Source organism: Protomyctophum bolini (assembly GCF_963924005.1).
Source record: "Protomyctophum bolini genome assembly, chromosome: 1".
Lineage (NCBI taxonomy): Eukaryota > Metazoa > Chordata > Actinopteri > Myctophiformes > Myctophidae > Protomyctophum > Protomyctophum bolini.
Window position 1 is genome coordinate 12,031,286 of NC_137862.1, and position 16,589 is coordinate 12,047,874.

Below are 16,589 nucleotides of genomic sequence, written 5' to 3' on the forward strand. Positions count from 1 at the left end.
ACTGTATTTGTTCAGTGGTCCATATGCGTCACTGGTTTAGGGCGTGCTCATCATAGTAGGGTGATATAGGTCTATATAGCTCTGTGATCTCTCCCATGCACCAACAGCCACTTGTCACGCAGCCACTTGTCAGCACCTCTCTGTGGACAGTGCTCCCTTGCCTTAACAATGCAAGCTGAGGAATACAATCGAAGAGGTGAAATTGGGTTGTATTTCATATATTTTGATACCTTTTATATAGAATCGGTCATGAATTTAAAGTTCAAATGAAGTTTATACTGTGTCTGTGTCGTCGTTTCTGCAGCCAAAGAATTGGTGGACTACATCACGGAGTACCTCAGCTCCATTAGAGAGAGGAGGGTGATTCCAGATGTGAAGCCGGGTTACATGAGGGAGCTGATCCCTGACTGCGCCCCAACAGAACCGGAGGAGTGGGAAAAAGTTTTCCAGGACATTGAGAGAGTCATCATGCCTGGGGTAAGTTTCTGACTGTGTCAACTCTAAACGCAGCAGAGCAAAACGTTTTTTTTCAGTTGTCAGTGTCACTCCCTTCATTGACGACTCTGTTGGTTTCTGATACTGGTAGCTTTATTAATGATATGGGCATAACGCCATATGGGAAATGCACATCAGGAAAACAAACCTTTACCAAAATAAGATTACTGAACATGGAAAATAAATATAACAAAAATAATGACAATTACGGCAGCCAAATCGGCAGCTAAACCCAAGTGTTTGTAAAAAGAAAAGGAAAAAAGAGAGAGAATTTTGTAATCCGTTGTTTCTCAAAGTAGGGTCTGGGGACTCCCAGGGGTCCTTGAGGTGGTTCATCTTGTTCTTAATCAATATGCTTTAGGCTATTCAGCAATTAAAAATCACACCCGTGTGAAGTGAGGGGTGCTAATATATTAAAGTCTAACTCATGTTGATTAGGTGATGTAATGGTGATTCTTCTTCTTGTCGTGTCAACAAGACAGTTGTATCTCTGGTGGGGCTATGCCTGCCAGGATGTACAGACGGTCTGTGGGTGTAGGTTTCAGACAGCCTGTGATAAGGCGGCAGCTGGCATTAAGGGCGGGGTCCACCCTCTTGGCATGGGCAGATCGCTCCCACACTGGGCAGGCATACTCGGCAGCTGAGTAGCAGAGCGCTAGTGCGGTTGACTTAAGCGTCTGTGGGTTAGCACCCCAGGTTGTGCCAGTGAGCGGATTATGTTGTTCCTCGCACTCACTTTACACTTGGTCTTCTCTGTGTGGGTCTTAAATGAGAGACATCTATCCAGGGTTACCCCTAGGTAGACAGGGTGCTCACAGTGTTCAAGGGGGGTTCCTGACCAGCTGACCTTCAGTTAGCGCTTGGCTTCACGATTTTGCAGGTGGAAGGCACACACCTGAGTCTTAGATGGGTTTGCACGTAGGTGGTTCTCTTCATAGTAGGGTGTTAGCTCTGCCAGAGCATTGAAGACTCTGTCTTCCACAACTATGCCGAGATCGTCTGCATAGATGTAGCGCCGAGTGTCTGCACTTTTTGGTTTGTCGTTGGTGTAGATGTTAAAGAGAAGTGGTGCAAGCACACTTCCCTGTGATGGTGATTACATCACCTAAACAAATGTAATGTTTAATGGCCATTCATTTTCAATGGCATTTAATGTTTGTGTTGGGACAAACACTCAAAAATGGCCATTCATTGTAAATGGCATTCAATGTTTGTGTTAGGACAATGTTTCTGTTTGTTTCTGTTTACCCTCAAAGCTGGACATATAGGAGGGGCTTGCGCCCCTCAAAAGAATCACACTTGTGTGAAGTGAGGGCTGCATCACACAGGAAACGTGCTTGTCTCCCCTATGCTGATCACTCTGTTTCCCATTTATTTCTAAGGAACACTGCTCTCAATGAGGACATTATCACTTTTACATTAAAAGTCAGGTTACAGATCCTTCCCACCAGACTCAACCTTTCCCTCCACCCATGTACCTCATTGTTTGCATCACACCACAGGGCTTGCTTGTTACAGAAACCATGTCACACATTCTGAATTCGATGCTATGCCTATAAAGGGCTTTACACGCCACAACAGAATAGTTGATCTCATAACAAAGGACATATCTAAACATTTTGCACTGGCTGTGAGAATGTACAAACCTTCCATGTTTCATCACTTCACATGCACATATCTCTGCTACACCAGATGTTGAAACAGACCAGTTTCCATTCTTGTGGAAAGGCCTACACCTTTGATTCCAGCTTAGAATAAGTAAATACCAGGCTCTCCTCCAGACATCACAGAGCTAGGTAATAGGAGCCTTTGGTTTAGTGGTTAAGATGTTGGCTTTCACACAGTACGATTACACACACGCATGCACGCACGCACTCACGCACACGTGCATGCGCACGCACACTCTCTCACACACACACACGCACGCACGCACGCACGCGCGCACACACACACACACACACACACACACACACACACACACACACACACACACACACACACACACACACACACACACACACACACACACACACACACACACACACATCCACACATCCATATCCGTAGACAAATACATGCACTGTTCTAATGCTGCTCTGCAGGTGGTTCACTGGCAGAGCCCTCACATGCATGCCTTTTACCCTGCCCTGACGTCGTGGCCCTCCATGCTGGGAGACATGCTGGCAGATGCTATCAACTGCATTGGATTCACCTGGGTAAGGGGAGAACCATTTGTGATAGTAATATTAACACTGTGTACCCATAAAACCAAATGCTGTTGTTAAAATATCACTATTATATACACTGTATAATAAGTGACGAAGATGAATGAATGATGGTTTTGGTCAGGCTTCCAGTCCAGCATGCACAGAGTTGGAGATGAATGTGATGGACTGGCTGTGTAAAGCTCTGGGCCTTCCTTCTTTCTTCCTGCATCACCACCCTGACGGCACAGGAGGAGGCATACTGCAGGTGCAGACAGGACTCATTTATATAGTAGCATCAATACCACAATGTAGAAATACTCCATTACAAGTAAAAGCCTGGAATTCAACATTTAAAGTGCAAATAAAACAAATAAAACTGTTTTTAATATTTAATATCATATTGTCTATGTCCCTCAAAGTTATTTCTAATGGTTTGAGCCTCAATCACCACTCTGATATAACCAGTCCTTGTCGTTTATTTCTGGACTTTGAAAGCAGTTTTAGCTGCAGTACCACAATGTCCTGAGGTGGTGGGGGCCCCAAAAGCACAAAAGAAATGGAAAAAGTAGAATTTTATGTTATAGGTCCTTTAAGTAGTAAAAGTAAGTAAAATAGTAAAAGTAGTATCAGACAAATGTCTACATAAAATGCTATTTACACAAGTTACATTTTGTCACCAATGCAGTGACAGCAGTCATACAAAAGTTTAAAAAAGGACAAATAACGAGAAAGCTGCAACAATGAGTGGAAATAGCACATATCTATACTTTAGGGCAGATTAATTTTCCTTCTTTTACTACATTGCTTCTAATGCTTTTAGGCATCTACCCCAAAACAGTTTTGCAGCCTGAAAAATGAGTTATTTTTTTAAATTACAAGTGCTGTTATTTCCAATAATCTGATGATTTAGAACAAAAAAAAGTAGTTATTCGAGGATAATTTGTAGTTGCGTTCTCTCTCCTGGTAGAGCACGGTGAGTGAGAGCACCCTGGTAGCGCTGCTGGCAGCCAGGAAGGACATGATCCTTCAGCTGAAGAAAGAACTCAACCAGGACGTCAACGACGGCATCCTCAACTCCAGACTGGTGGCCTATGCTTCTGACCAGGTCAGGGAGGGTCACTCATTCTGATGCTTCTGACCCGAGATCAGATTCTAAAAATGTCTGTTTGAAAATGACAGTTTTCTGAAAAAGCTATGTTTCTATGTCAGTCGTTCTTCGATTTTTCAAAAATAGCAGACCTACAAGCTCGTAGCACGCCACTCGGTGGCGCGCTATGAGCTTGTAGATCTGCTATTTTTAAATAGCTAAAGCATAACGTAACGCTAACACCAAAAGGGGTTCCCGCCTAAAATGGGTTAAAGAGCTCCATTATCATTAAGAAAGTACACTTGGTACTATATGCTTTCACTTACGTATGGTAAGTTATTACCAGTGTGGTTATAAGTAGTGCATGTGTTAGGTATTCAAACCGTGTAAATGTTTGATACATTCTCATTTGTTAGTGTTACTCAGTCCTAGCTTTTATAGCTATAACACTGCAATCTCAGGATTAAACGTTGAGTTGTAGTTTTAATATGAATAACAAATCAGATTCAGAACATTTTGTGATTGACATTGCTCGACTATGTAATATATGTACTAGTGTAATGTAAAAGTAACTACGTTTGAACTGGGGACCTACAACCCTGACAAGTACTTGTATTGGTTGAGGCCTTACATTTAGTTTGACTCGGTTCCACACATAAATACTGTGAAAATAATACTCACTTGTAGATCTGCCAATGTTCATAGTTTGTTGATTACTTTGACCACCCAGGCCCACTCCTCTGTGGAGAAAGCAGGACTGATCTCACTGGTGAAGATCAGGTTTCTGCCTACCGACGAACACTGTTCCCTGAGAGGGGAAACTCTGAAACAAGCCATTGAGGAGGACAGGAGCAAGGGCCTGGTTCCTTTTATGGTAGGCACATCTCAGACATGCCTTTTGTTGATTTACATTTAAATACTCGGGACAGTACAAGATTCTGATCGGATTGAAGTGTTGTTTTTGTGCATCTGTTGTACAGCTGTGTGCCACTTTGGGAACTACAGGAGTATGTGCCTTTGATAAGCTACCTGAACTGGGGCCAGTGTGTAAGTCAATTTGTGAACTCGTTTATATATGTACCATTTTCATTAACATTGCTACAAATATTTCAATGTCAACTCAATTTAACTTAATTTGTGTATTGATCATTGTAGAGTTTTAATTATTTGTGTATTGTATTTGACAGGTGCACAGGAGGGGCTGTGGCTCCATGTTGATGCTGCGTATGCTGGCTCCGCATACTTCTGCCCCGAGCTGCGCTGGTCGCTGGAAGGCATCGAATTTGCACATTCCTTCGTCTTCAATCCGTCCAAGTGGATGATGGTCCACTTCGACTGCACTGCCTTCTGGTGAGCATTACCTCTTACTTATATAGGCCTACTTAAAACTAAATATGCATAGTAATGGTAAAATCCATAATGGCATGCGTTCATGCCATTTAATGAAAAACCCTCACAAAAAACATGCAGTAATCCTGGTCTCTATACTGCCTCCCCCTGGTCAGCAGGTGCGCCTGATGGAGGGGAAAGGAACCGGGGACAATTCCCCCTTTCAAGTGATAAGAAGCAACCTGCTCACTCCTCATGCATTGAAGGAAGCATGAGCTTAGTTCGGGGCTCTCCCCAGCTTAGCAGAGGGAGAATAGTTAGCCTATTATTTATTTAATTATTACATTTCCTGTGTAGTGGACACAATCTTAAAGAACCAAGTCTTTATTCAATTATGGCTTAGTTTGAAAAGCCATTATTGATGATGTATTTTTCTTGTTGCTACAGGGTCAAGGACAAATATAAACTCCAGCAGACCTTTAGTGTTGACCCCGTCTACCTCAGACATGACAACTCACAGGCAGCCACTGACTTCATGGTACCTTTTTAACTCGTTACATACATCGTTAATACAATGTTTTAATTTTTTGGTCCTGTAAAACGACTTTGAATACCTAGAAAAGCGCTACAGTAGCCTATATAAATCGTATGCATACATAAATCATGTATGTATATATTATGGTATATGACTTCCATCCATTTGAGGATTCAGCCATCTCAGTGTGTCAGTTTTTGTAATGTAATCATCCGTCACCTTACTGTTCTTTTCTTTTGTCCAGCACTGGCAGATTCCCCTTAGTCGCCGTTTCCGTTCTCTCAAGCTGTGGTTTACGATGCGCTCCTTTGGACTGACAAACATCCAGGGTCACATCAGACATGCAAGTGGCATTCCATTCTTTGTACATTTTCTGTTGGGTCTGGTGAAAATAAATATATATAGACATATATAGAAATGACTGCAGGGATGTGTTTATGGTATAGAGTCTATAGACCATAAGGTTATGACTGTGTATCCAAAGATAACCAAACAAGATACAGATAGATACATAGCTTTTTTTATCTTAAATGTTGTTTTGTTTTGTTTTTCATTAATATATATTAAAAAAAACTCCGTCCAATTAGGGAATTGAGATGGCAAAGCTCCTAGAATCCCACATTAGGAAAGATCCTAATTTTGAGATTCCTGCAGAAAGACACCTGGGCCTTGTGGTCTTTTGTCTTAAGGTATTTAGCACTCACACGGCAGACTGCATGCATCTTTTCCTTATAACTCACCAAATTTATATTTGGTTGTAAAATATGGGTCAATGTTTGGGTCAATTATTATCTTTGTAAAGATAAGGTTTTATATTATGTGCCAATAATAGATAATGATTGTTGAAGTTGTTACCTAATGGTTCAAAGGTGAGAAGCTAGAGGTAATCTGTTTTTTTTTGCAAGGTTAAATAGAGAAAAAAGATCAGAGAACTGATGATAGACTTAAATGACAACTTACGTATTTTTGACTTGGCATGACATTAATATATAAAGTAATAATTCTCTGCAGGGGGGAAATGACTTGACCCAAGAGTTATTGAGGAGACTGACACGGTCTGGCACCATGTACCTCATCCCTGCAGAACTTCACACTAAACGCATCATTCGATTTACGGTGACATCACAGTTCACCACAAGTGATGACATCCTCAGGGACTGGGACATCATCTCCAAAACAGCTACCACTCTTCTGGCAGAGATGGAACCTCTCCCTGACGCAGAGCAACCAACGATAGGGGAAAGTGAGGGACCAAGAGAGCTTTCAAGATCTGACACTGACAACACAGCCAAAGATTGCCCAAAATCAGAGAGAGAGTGTCCTGGCTCCAAGCTCGAAGTGGAGCTGTGGATTGACAAGGCTTGGTCGAAGACTAGCTCGAGGAGACCGATGCGTTCACTTAGCTGCAACAGTGAACCTTTGACTTACAACAATATCGGGCCCCTGTCTGGCTATGATTTTGATCCTGCACTTATCCAATCTTTGGGGAATGCCAAGGCAAGGCCTTTACATTCACTTGCAGGGGCAGGCCCCCTATTTAAGATTCCAGAGGTGCCCTCAAATGTTCTGGGTAAGCAGGTCCTAAAAAAGCTTACAAAGATCCACAGTGCACCCCTGTTCTGCAACCAGTTGGTGCAGTGTGGTAGATGCCAGCTGTGTTGTCCAGTGAGGGCTTCGCAGATAGCTACAAAACACTCCTCCAGCAACAGAAGGCTTAGCTTTATGTCTTCTACAGTGGAGGCTCCACTGGAAGCCTCTACTGTACCAGAGTTTCTGGAGTGATTTCTTTCACAATTATACCTAAAGCAGTGCTGTAGTTTAGTTTTTTAATTTTTTCATAATTATTCCCTCGCGCATTGGAACATGCATGTGCTGCATGCGCACATACTGTATACTTGCCCATGGTTGTGCCCCTCTTCGCACCTATTGGTTGCCGTTTCGTGGTTGGACAAAATAAACCTCTCTCCATCCACTACCATTGAAATAAGGTGGTTTTCAGTTGCTTCGTATGGATACAGTAAAGCACATTGGTCTAAAAAGATAGCACAGAAAAAAGACCTTGCTGTCTTGTTTCCATGGGACCCGAATGGAGGTCTTTTTCGGTGCTATTCTTTTAGGCCAATGCGCTGTACCGCGCACTGTTTGCATTTTCTATTGTCTAATAATAAAAAACATCAAATAATAATTCTGTGCATTCAATTCTTATTTTAATAGTGCATTTTTATATCGCTTTTCTATGCACTACGTGTCTACTAAAAGCGCTTACAATGGTCCATTCATTCATACATTTGGTTGGACGGATGGAAAACGGCTTGAACAATGTCAAACTGTCGTGATTCTGTCATGATTGTTGTAACAGCTGAAAACTTCCCAGTTAGATCAATGTTTAAATTATGAAGTTGTAGCATAGTAGACTGACTGACTGCTGCTGCTATATTATTATCACAACATGAAGTTATACCATGTCGACCTAAATGGCGTTATGAACAAGGATAGGATGATACATGAAGCGCTCTGTCGCGAGTGACTAATTCTCGTACCAGTTGCCGTGCATGGGCTCCCCCGCGCCCACCCGCCTCCCTGCTCCTCTGGCCGCGGAGCGGGGGGGGGAGTGCACGGCAACTGGCATGAGAATTAGTCAGTAGCCATTGCTAACCAGATGATTCTCCACTACCCCACATGCGTTTTAGACCCAGCACTGACAACCTCGCCAAATGGCTTCTGCCCTGAGTATGCAATAGTTGGGTAGATAGATAGTGGCTCTAAGGATGATACTGGAAAGTGTCAGGGAGTAGAACCTGTGAGCAGTGATCACCTTTATTGTCTTAAAATGGTCACAGTACACAGGTCTATAGACGGAATATTAATAATAAAAATAAATCCCAATTATAAAATAATCATGTGATTTGTGCAATTCATTTTGTATTTCACTCTTGAAATACTCTGTCATAACATAGTTTTATGAAAGAGTTATCTGCATGGTCTTGAACCTTGATGTTAATACAATTTCAGTTTGAACTGTAATTAAACTATGAACCAAAACTGTGCCACTATACAGACATTTACAGCCGGATCTTTCCCTCTGTGATAGAGTTGAATATCTCTTCGGTCATAGGGACATAACCCTTATTGTCTTCCAAGTAGAACAACAGATCCTTAACAACAGTTGGGTTGAAGCCCTCTTCACTTAGCTTTACTTTCATGTGTTTAAACGTCCCAGTCACTTCCACTGAATCCTGAAACAAAACAATGTATGATCTTTGACTGAAATGCATGATATAAGAATAATATGATACTTTTGAACCTAGTTTCTGCAGTACTAACCTGTATGCGAATAAAGAAGGGCCTTGCATAACTGGGAAGGTACGTTTTGACATAGTGGTACGTAGCTGTGCTGTCAAACTCCATGCCCTCTTTCATCTTGAGTGCTGCCATTCCTATTCTGCCCTCATGTCCTAACAGTTTAAAGTTAAAGCACAGAGAACACAGGTTGTAAAAAATATCCAGCTTTTTTTATCCATTCCAACTTGTAATTAATAAAATAATAAATGTACTACCTGGCACCATCACTCCATAGACGTTGGCCTCATCAATGCAATCCACCGTGATCAGGTGATCAGCGACCTCTGTTGTTGCCACATTCTCCCCTTTCCACCTGCGCTGACAGTAGACAGAGGATATATCTGTGCTTATAAGTTTATCATTTAACAATGAGAACATTGTGCAATCAGGAATAAAAATGTTGGGCCGTCCACACTAAGCATTGTAACTATATACCGGGTATGTAACGATAACTGTATAAAGATGTAGTTTTAAAAATCATTCTAACTCTAGTGCAAGGGTTTTCAACTGATTTCAACCTGGGGAACACTGTTGTTGGGTAGCGATATGGGCTAAGATTAGTGCTTTTATATATATACCGTATATACAGCACATCCCACTGTTTCTTGACCTCCAACAGTGGTCCACGGACCACCTGTTGAAAACCCCTGCTCTATAGTGCATTGCAGAGTTCACACTATAACTATAAATAATGATATATTTATCGTTATAGTCAGTGCTTGCCTGGATAATTGAAACCTGGGTCCCTGGTGCAAGCACTGAAATTGTAACTATTGCGCTATAATGAAAAGACTATTAAGAAAGGAGAGTTGTTTGTTTCCATTTGACTTTCATGCAATACGTCTTGTCAACCAGTAGTGGTCTTTCCTGACAACAGGATCTAAATGTCTCAATGGGAGAGCAGGGAGACCAACTACAACCACATTCATCCTTGATGAATTGAGTACAAATGTTATAACCAAAGCATTAACAGAATAACAGCATTAGCAATAATGACCCAAAGTGATAAATCTTCGTAGTACCACACAACCATACAATGAAGTATAATTTTGCCTATAATCCACTGACCGGAAGGTGTCTCCAATGCGGTCTTGGAAGTAGACAAATCCCTCATGGTCTATCTTCAAGAGGTCTCCACTGTTAAAGTAGAGGTCTCCTTTGGTGAAGACATCCTTTAGCTTCTTCTTCTCTGTCTGGTTCTTGTTTTTAGCATAACCGCTGAAGGGTGAGGTTCTTCCAATCTTACAAACCATTAAACCAGTCTCTCCTTTGAATAAAAATAATATATACGGTAATAATCAAAACAAGCTACAAACATATTGCACCAATCTTAATTTACACAGTAAAATCCTCAGTGTTCATTTATAAATTTGGGAGAGTGTACAAATTAACCATTTGGTTAAATTTGTACACCCTCAGAGTTAAATTAATACATAGGATTTTACAGTTTAGGAAGTTCTCACCTATGGGGACTTTTATACAGAAACCTCTGGAGTCCATGACGGGTTCCTCTCTCTCTGTGTCATACCTTATAAGGGCATATGGAGACGCAGCCTGAAACATAAATACTAAAAACTAATTAAATGGACAACGCCCTTCCGGCCTACTAGGGACCATGCATGTAGTGAATATTGGTCATCAAACATGTTATGATGACCAGTCCTCTCTGTTACTTCCCATACTGTACCTTCTGTTCTCACCCACTTTTATTTATTTTGATAAAGATGCTTTCCTTCTCATCCTCCATCCCAACATTACTGCAATGTTTTATTTATTTTTATCCCAATATTTTTGTAACATCCTGTGGGGCCCAGACAGGAGTCAACCCACAGAGCCTAGTCCTTCCACGCGCCAGAATGGTACCTCCCAGTCCCGGCAGAGTAGTTCAGGAGGAACGGATTGTGTGGCCCTTGTTTTTCCCTAATGGGACTGATTGAGGGTAGCTACTGGGACGTAAGTCGGGACTTGATCACCCCTTGGGATACATCACTGAGGATACGTTCCAAGTGCATCCATGTATGTATGTATTTTATTTTAGTAACCCATTTTTACCTAGTACCAATTGCCTAAACTGTAATCCGGGGCGCTACTCTGCCAACCCCTGGAGAGAGCCCCGAACTGAGTGAACACCACTTCTTATCACCCGACAGGGGTGAAGGTAAGATGTAGTGCATGGAAGGAACACGTTATTCTAACCAGTTTCTTTGCTCTCAATCAGGCGCCCCGGCTGACCAGGGGGAGGTAGTATGAAGACCAGGATTGCATGTGTTTTGTGAGGGTACCTATTGTACCCTAGGCCTAGGGTACACGGGGAGAACATACAAACATGTTTCCGGCGGGAATCGAACCCGGGACCTTCTAGCCGTGCCCCTGCTTTTGCCCACTTCCGGTTGCAGTCCATACGCTGTCACTTAAACTGGCTAACGCACAGCTCGGCCGATCAGTTAAGCCGACAGGTTGGGTTGGGCAATCGGGGAAGCCGATGCATACAATCTCCCAAACACAATGAAGAGGAAGATGTCTGTATTCTCAGAGTTAATTAACACTGAGGACTTTACTGTATATTTGAAGTTGAACAAAATAATCGACAACAGATGAATATGTGATTCTTCTCACTTACTTTGTGGAGGAAATGCTCCTTGCCAATAGCACCGACTTTTCCAATGTAGTTGACAAAGCCGGCATTTCCTTCTGTCGCTCCATAACATTCACAGATACGAATGTTCCCAAAACGCCGCAGAAACTCCTCCCAGGTATCAGCTCTTAGCCCATTACCTATAGCCAGCCTCACTTTATGATCTCTGTCATTATCTTTCTGAACACAGTCCAACAGGAAGCATAGAGAACAAAAGAAGAAAATCAACTTTAACTGTAAAACCTTTCTATAATATCCACTACAGATACTACATATACTGTAGTATAGTACTATACAGGTATAGTGCTGTCTCTCCATAGCATTTTTATATACATCAAAATATTTTAAAACACATTATGGCTAACTAAACATTATTCATGAATATGTGTCAGTTTATTGAAGACAAAGAAGTAGTTTACCGTTGGTGTATTGCAGAGGTAGCGCATAATCTCTCCTATGTACTGGATCACAGTCACATTGTACTTCCTACAGTCATCCCAGAATTGGGAGGCAGAGAATTTACGTCTCAAAACAATAGTGGTTCCTAGAAATAAAGGGATAAATAAGACTATTTCACCAGTATCTTATGCTTTAAAACGGTAGGTAAATACTGCCTGAACTCATTTCACTAATAACAGTAAGAGTTTAGAATAAGTTTTTAACTTTTTAATAAAAAAATAAACACACAAAAAAAACGATTTGCCCTTTATTGAACCCAACATTATGTACTCAATCTCAACAATGGCATGTGATTGCGAAACCTACAGTGCTCATCAAAACGTTACCATGTGGGTAGAATTAATGGATTCATAATATTTTATATATTATGGATGCTATCCACTGTATGTGTGCTAGATGCTGTACCTTGTTGTATGGTTCCGCAGAGCCCCATGAGAAAGCCAGCGCTGTGGTAGAGGGGCAGATACACATATATGATATCATCTGAACGGACTCCAGCAATCTCTTGGAGAAAGGTTGCCAACCATATCCTCTCATGGTTAATTACGGCAGCCTTGGGGAGACCTACAAGATAGATATTAATAAACCATTATTGGAACTGAGGGCCAAACAGTAAGGATGAAGCATATACAGGTATGAGTGAAGGTATAAGTATGGCAAAATACAGTTAACGCTAATAAGTTGTCACTGATACAGGTACTGTACAAAAAGCTCATTACGATTCAAATCTATGGAAATCAAAATTGCAGCAAGATGTCACAGGAGGAGCATGGCTGGCTAAGGCTTACCAGTGGTGCCTGAAGTGTAGATATACAGTGCACCACTCTTCGCACCAACATTTGACCTGAGCTGAGGGGATAAAGACTGGTCAGAGGCCTGCTGGATCTTGTCAGACAGACTCTCTATGCCCTCTGTATCACAATCCTCAGTGAGAATAAAGACACAGACACCCTGCTCCTGTAAGGTGGGCAACACCTCCTCCACTGCACCCCGCAGCTCTGAAAGTTAAAGAGAGGGGGAACATTTAGGTTTGGGTAGCCCAGGTCATATACTGTAAGATTTGTGAGTTGCTGTGATAGGAGAAGGATATCAAATGGAACACAACCACCCTAAAGACTAATCATTGTGTATATTCCTGCACTATACCTGCAATGAGTGATCTTGGTACATAGAAATTGATCTATTGAACATTCTGACCTTCAAATGTACATCATTTTTGTTTTGATTGTATTGCTGTATTGTTCTTCCTGCTTTGGCAATGTAAACATATGTTTTCTCATGCCAATAAAGCCCTTTGAATTGAAAATTGAATTGTACGTTGTTTTATATGTTGCTTTGTTTTGACATGTTATATTGCTATTCCTTCCTTTTTGCTTTTCTATGTCTTCTTATCCTCTTCTTCCCTTTTTTGCCTCTATGTATATTTTGCTCTGTGATATGAAGCACTTTGGTTCGACCTTGGTCGTTAGAAATGTACATAAAGTTTGATTTGATTAGACTATCTAGATTACCTTTTTATGAGATTGGGGTAGGGTTGCACCAACATTGATTCAATTAATCCTGGTCAAGGTTTGTAAACTTTGTAAATAAGTTGAACTGGTTTAGAATTAATGTGATGTGTTGCACAACTTAATTTAAACTGTTTAAACTGTGAGAAGAAAAATGTTTTTTTGTTTGAAAGTTTCAGTCTGCCTTGATGAATTCCTTGTAATTGTAAAATAGGCTACTTTAAAATATATATCTCACAAACAAAATAAAAGCCAACACTGCATGTAAGAGCCATTTGAGCCACCATATTGTTTGCCATGATTCCTGTCAATTTACCAATCTATGTTGCCATGGTTACAGGGAGGGAGGGTATTTAACCCTGGCCCTAATTAGTCTCAGGTGTTGCCAGTGGCAGAGGTAAACCAGTTTTTGACTGTGTTCATGAGGGCTGATGATCTGTAGCCAATCCTGTGCGTTTGATGGTTTATATTATGTTTATTTTGTATGACAAAGTATAGGACTTTAAGCAGCTAATAAATATAGTTTAATTTCTACTCAACGGACATCTTTGGACACAGTTATTTGATCACACGTCTGAATTTCCTCAGCAACCAGTATCACCCAAGTATAGGGTCTTGGGCGTTACACTGAAGTTATTCTGTAATACCTTGAGACCAACTATAACACCACTATTGCCACCAGACAGGCAACACAAGGTCGGTTTCACTTACCAAGGCAAAGCCAAATTATTTGAAGAGCACAGTAGAATACAGAGAAATGAATACCGGTACATGGAATTCTTTGCCACTGACAATAAAAAAAACAAGTGTGATGTGAGTGTATATTTGTTAAAACCAGGCTTTATTTAGTTAAATGGGTATATGGCTATATTGACTACTTTTTTTCTGAGGACCCCTATCTGGAACCCTCTCAAGGAAGGACCCATGAAGGGTCCCTTAATAGGTTTAGAAAAACAAAAAGCAAGTGGCCAGTCTCCTCTTGTTTTACACTGTGCGTAGCATAACATAATTAGTGTTTATATTATATTTCAGGTCCAATCATATTGACTGAATATTAATTGTTTACTGTAAGTAGCTCTGGAGTCACACCTGCTAAATGCCTACATTGTAAATTGTATAAAAATGAGCCACTGTTTTTACTTTCAGGATTATTATAACAGTTTTCAGAAGTGTATATATTTGTAGTCTTTAAATGTTCTGATTAATTGAAAATGGAGGACCCTGATGTAAACAAGTCTTAGTAGTAGCTAGCCCCTCTCGGAACCCCCTGGGTCAGCCCAATCCGAACCGAACCGGGCTGACCCGTAGGGTTCCTGGTCAAGCTAAGATTTTTCAATGCGATTGTTGGGACGCGGATATACACAAACTCATCGTTTAGTCCATCGGCGCGGAATTAGGACGCTTTTTATTGTGTTTGTTTACGGATGTGCGAACTATAAGTACCTTACATACCTCTGATAAAATCTCCTGTGTCGCGGAAGCCGTTAAGTATTTTTAATCCATGTTTGATTAAAAATGTCGCTTTGATTTCTTCTTGTTTATTTACCGTTTATTGTACCGCCTCTCGATGTGCGGTTGGCTTTGCGGGCTATGTCCCTTCCTCTGATCTGCTCCGTCATAGCTGTAGCACCACTAGCTAGCCAGATAGGCGGTACAATGAGGTGTCAATAAACAAGGTAGGAAGAAGCGACATTTTTAATCAATCATGGATTAAAAATACTTAACGGCTTCCGCGACACAGGAGATGTGTCGGTATGGTATGTAAGGTACTTATAGTTCGCACATTCGTTAGTCAATACATGAATAACCATGGTAAAAGCGCGCAGAAGTCCGTCTCATGGAGTGTTTACATTGTATTTGTTTGTGCGTAACTGGCGACAGCCCCACTTGAAGCAGGACCCAATGCAGTAAAGTCTTAAAAGTGTCAGAAACTTTACTACATTCGGGTTCTGCTTGCGGGGCTAAGTAGTAGCCTACTTATAGTATTGGCTTGTGCTTTTGTTTGAAATGTAAATTTCTACACTATAGGCCTACTGTGAAATAACATTTTCAATCAATGGTGCTACAGATTTTTTTTTAATATATTGACCAGCATTATCAGCTTACCCGCACCAGTGACCAGCACCTTTGCGTCACAGCAGGAAAAACAGTGCAACAACGACTTGGATCTGATGTTGTAGTTTAGGAGCGCCGCTGTGCATCCCAACTTGGCCAGGGCAAGCCAGGTCCATACATACATCGGTTCATTGCCCAGGAAGAGAGCGACAGTATCACCTTGCTTCACGTTGGCGTGCGCGGACAGAGCCCTGGCAACTTTGTTGCTTTGTTGGTCAGCTTCTCTGTACGTGTAGCTACTCTTCTCAAAAACAATGAAAGGTTTATCGGGATGCCTCGCCACTTTATCAAGGAAACAATCCAAAATGCTGTAGTATGGCTTGCTTCTCGCGTAGCGGGCCACTCGTATACCGATGTGAAGTGCAGTCATGGCGTAGCGCAGGTCTTTAAAAAAATAAGGATTCCTTATGTAAAAGAATAATGGCAAAATTGCCAAACCGGCAAGTATGGTATATAGAATAAACATGCTGGTGGTATTCCAACATGAACGTGGACAGCAGATCGAACCTTAACCGGAGAACTCAGTCACAGTGCACGTTAGGTTACTAACTTACTACCTGTCCAAACGCTGTACGACCTTTGTGCATGCTACGCAAGAACAATAACAGCTAGCTCAGCCAATGCCTGGTCCGTTTGGAAGACCCACCACAACACAGACGAGGCACATAGGTAATGATTAAAGTTTGGATTTAATTAAAAACAGTTCTATTCATCAAGACCAAGTGAAGTAGTAGGTATGCAGTGTTCCATCAGCAGAGAATTATCCATAAAGTGACAAGTGGTGTCGACAGTAGAATAACTTCCCGTTAGGTGGATTTCAAAATAAGGTCGACGAAGAGTCAAATAAATACAAAATTATAGCAGTGTTGTGTTGATC

The 16,589-nt window shown here is 41.3% G+C and overlaps 2 protein-coding genes across 3 annotated transcripts; one reads left to right on the forward strand and one right to left on the reverse strand.

The window, feature by feature from the left end:
- Positions 1 to 342: 342 nt before the first annotated feature.
- hdc (histidine decarboxylase) lies at positions 343 to 7,796 on the forward strand. Of its 2 annotated transcripts, XM_080767819.1 has the most exons (11): positions 343 to 477; positions 2,598 to 2,711; positions 2,845 to 2,967; positions 3,670 to 3,807; positions 4,520 to 4,663; positions 4,770 to 4,836; positions 4,977 to 5,139; positions 5,566 to 5,656; positions 5,898 to 5,996; positions 6,241 to 6,342; positions 6,665 to 7,796. In XM_080767819.1, the coding sequence occupies exons 1-11, from the start codon at positions 388 to 390 to the stop codon at positions 7,433 to 7,435; spliced, it is 1,902 nt and encodes a 633-aa protein (XP_080623945.1). In that variant the 5' UTR covers positions 343 to 387; the 3' UTR covers positions 7,436 to 7,796. The 2 variants fall into 2 exon arrangements, with proteins under 2 accessions (XP_080623945.1, XP_080623944.1); XM_080767818.1 differs by lacking the exons at positions 343 to 477; positions 5,898 to 5,996; positions 6,241 to 6,342 and having other exon boundaries at positions 2,526 to 2,711.
- An 8-nt stretch (positions 7,797 to 7,804) lies between these two features.
- Positions 7,805 to 16,487, reverse strand: LOC308318298 (long-chain fatty acid transport protein 2-like). The gene is made up of 10 exons (XM_080767795.1): positions 15,704 to 16,487; positions 12,878 to 13,087; positions 12,495 to 12,653; positions 12,050 to 12,174; positions 11,616 to 11,810; positions 10,459 to 10,549; positions 10,064 to 10,262; positions 9,211 to 9,308; positions 8,978 to 9,108; positions 7,805 to 8,889 (listed from the first exon to the last, which is right to left on the reverse strand). The coding sequence occupies exons 1-10, from the start codon at positions 16,176 to 16,178 to the stop codon at positions 8,716 to 8,718; spliced, it is 1,857 nt and encodes a 618-aa protein (XP_080623921.1). The 5' UTR covers positions 16,179 to 16,487; the 3' UTR covers positions 7,805 to 8,715.
- Between the last annotated feature and the right edge of the window lie 102 nt (positions 16,488 to 16,589).

Coding starts and splice junctions, on each gene's coding strand:
- hdc (XM_080767819.1), top strand. CDS start 388: ATGAGGGAGCTGATCCCTGACTGCGCCCCAACAGAACCGGAGGAGTGG. Junction 3,808..4,519: donor TGGCCTATGCTTCTGACCAG/GTCAGGGAGGGT, acceptor TTGACCACCCAG/GCCCACTCCTCTGTGGAGAA. Junction 5,997..6,240: donor TCCAGGGTCACATCAGACAT/GCAAGTGGCATT, acceptor CCGTCCAATTAG/GGAATTGAGATGGCAAAGCT.
- LOC308318298 (XM_080767795.1), bottom strand. CDS start 16,178: ATGTTTATTCTATATACCATACTTGCCGGTTTGGCAATTTTGCCATTA. Junction 11,811..12,049: donor ACCTCTGCAATACACCAACG/GTAAACTACTTC, acceptor GACTGTGTTCAG/AAAGATAATGACAGAGATCA. Junction 9,309..10,063: donor CGCATTGGAGACACCTTCCG/GTCAGTGGATTA, acceptor CTGTCAGCGCAG/GTGGAAAGGGGAGAATGTGG.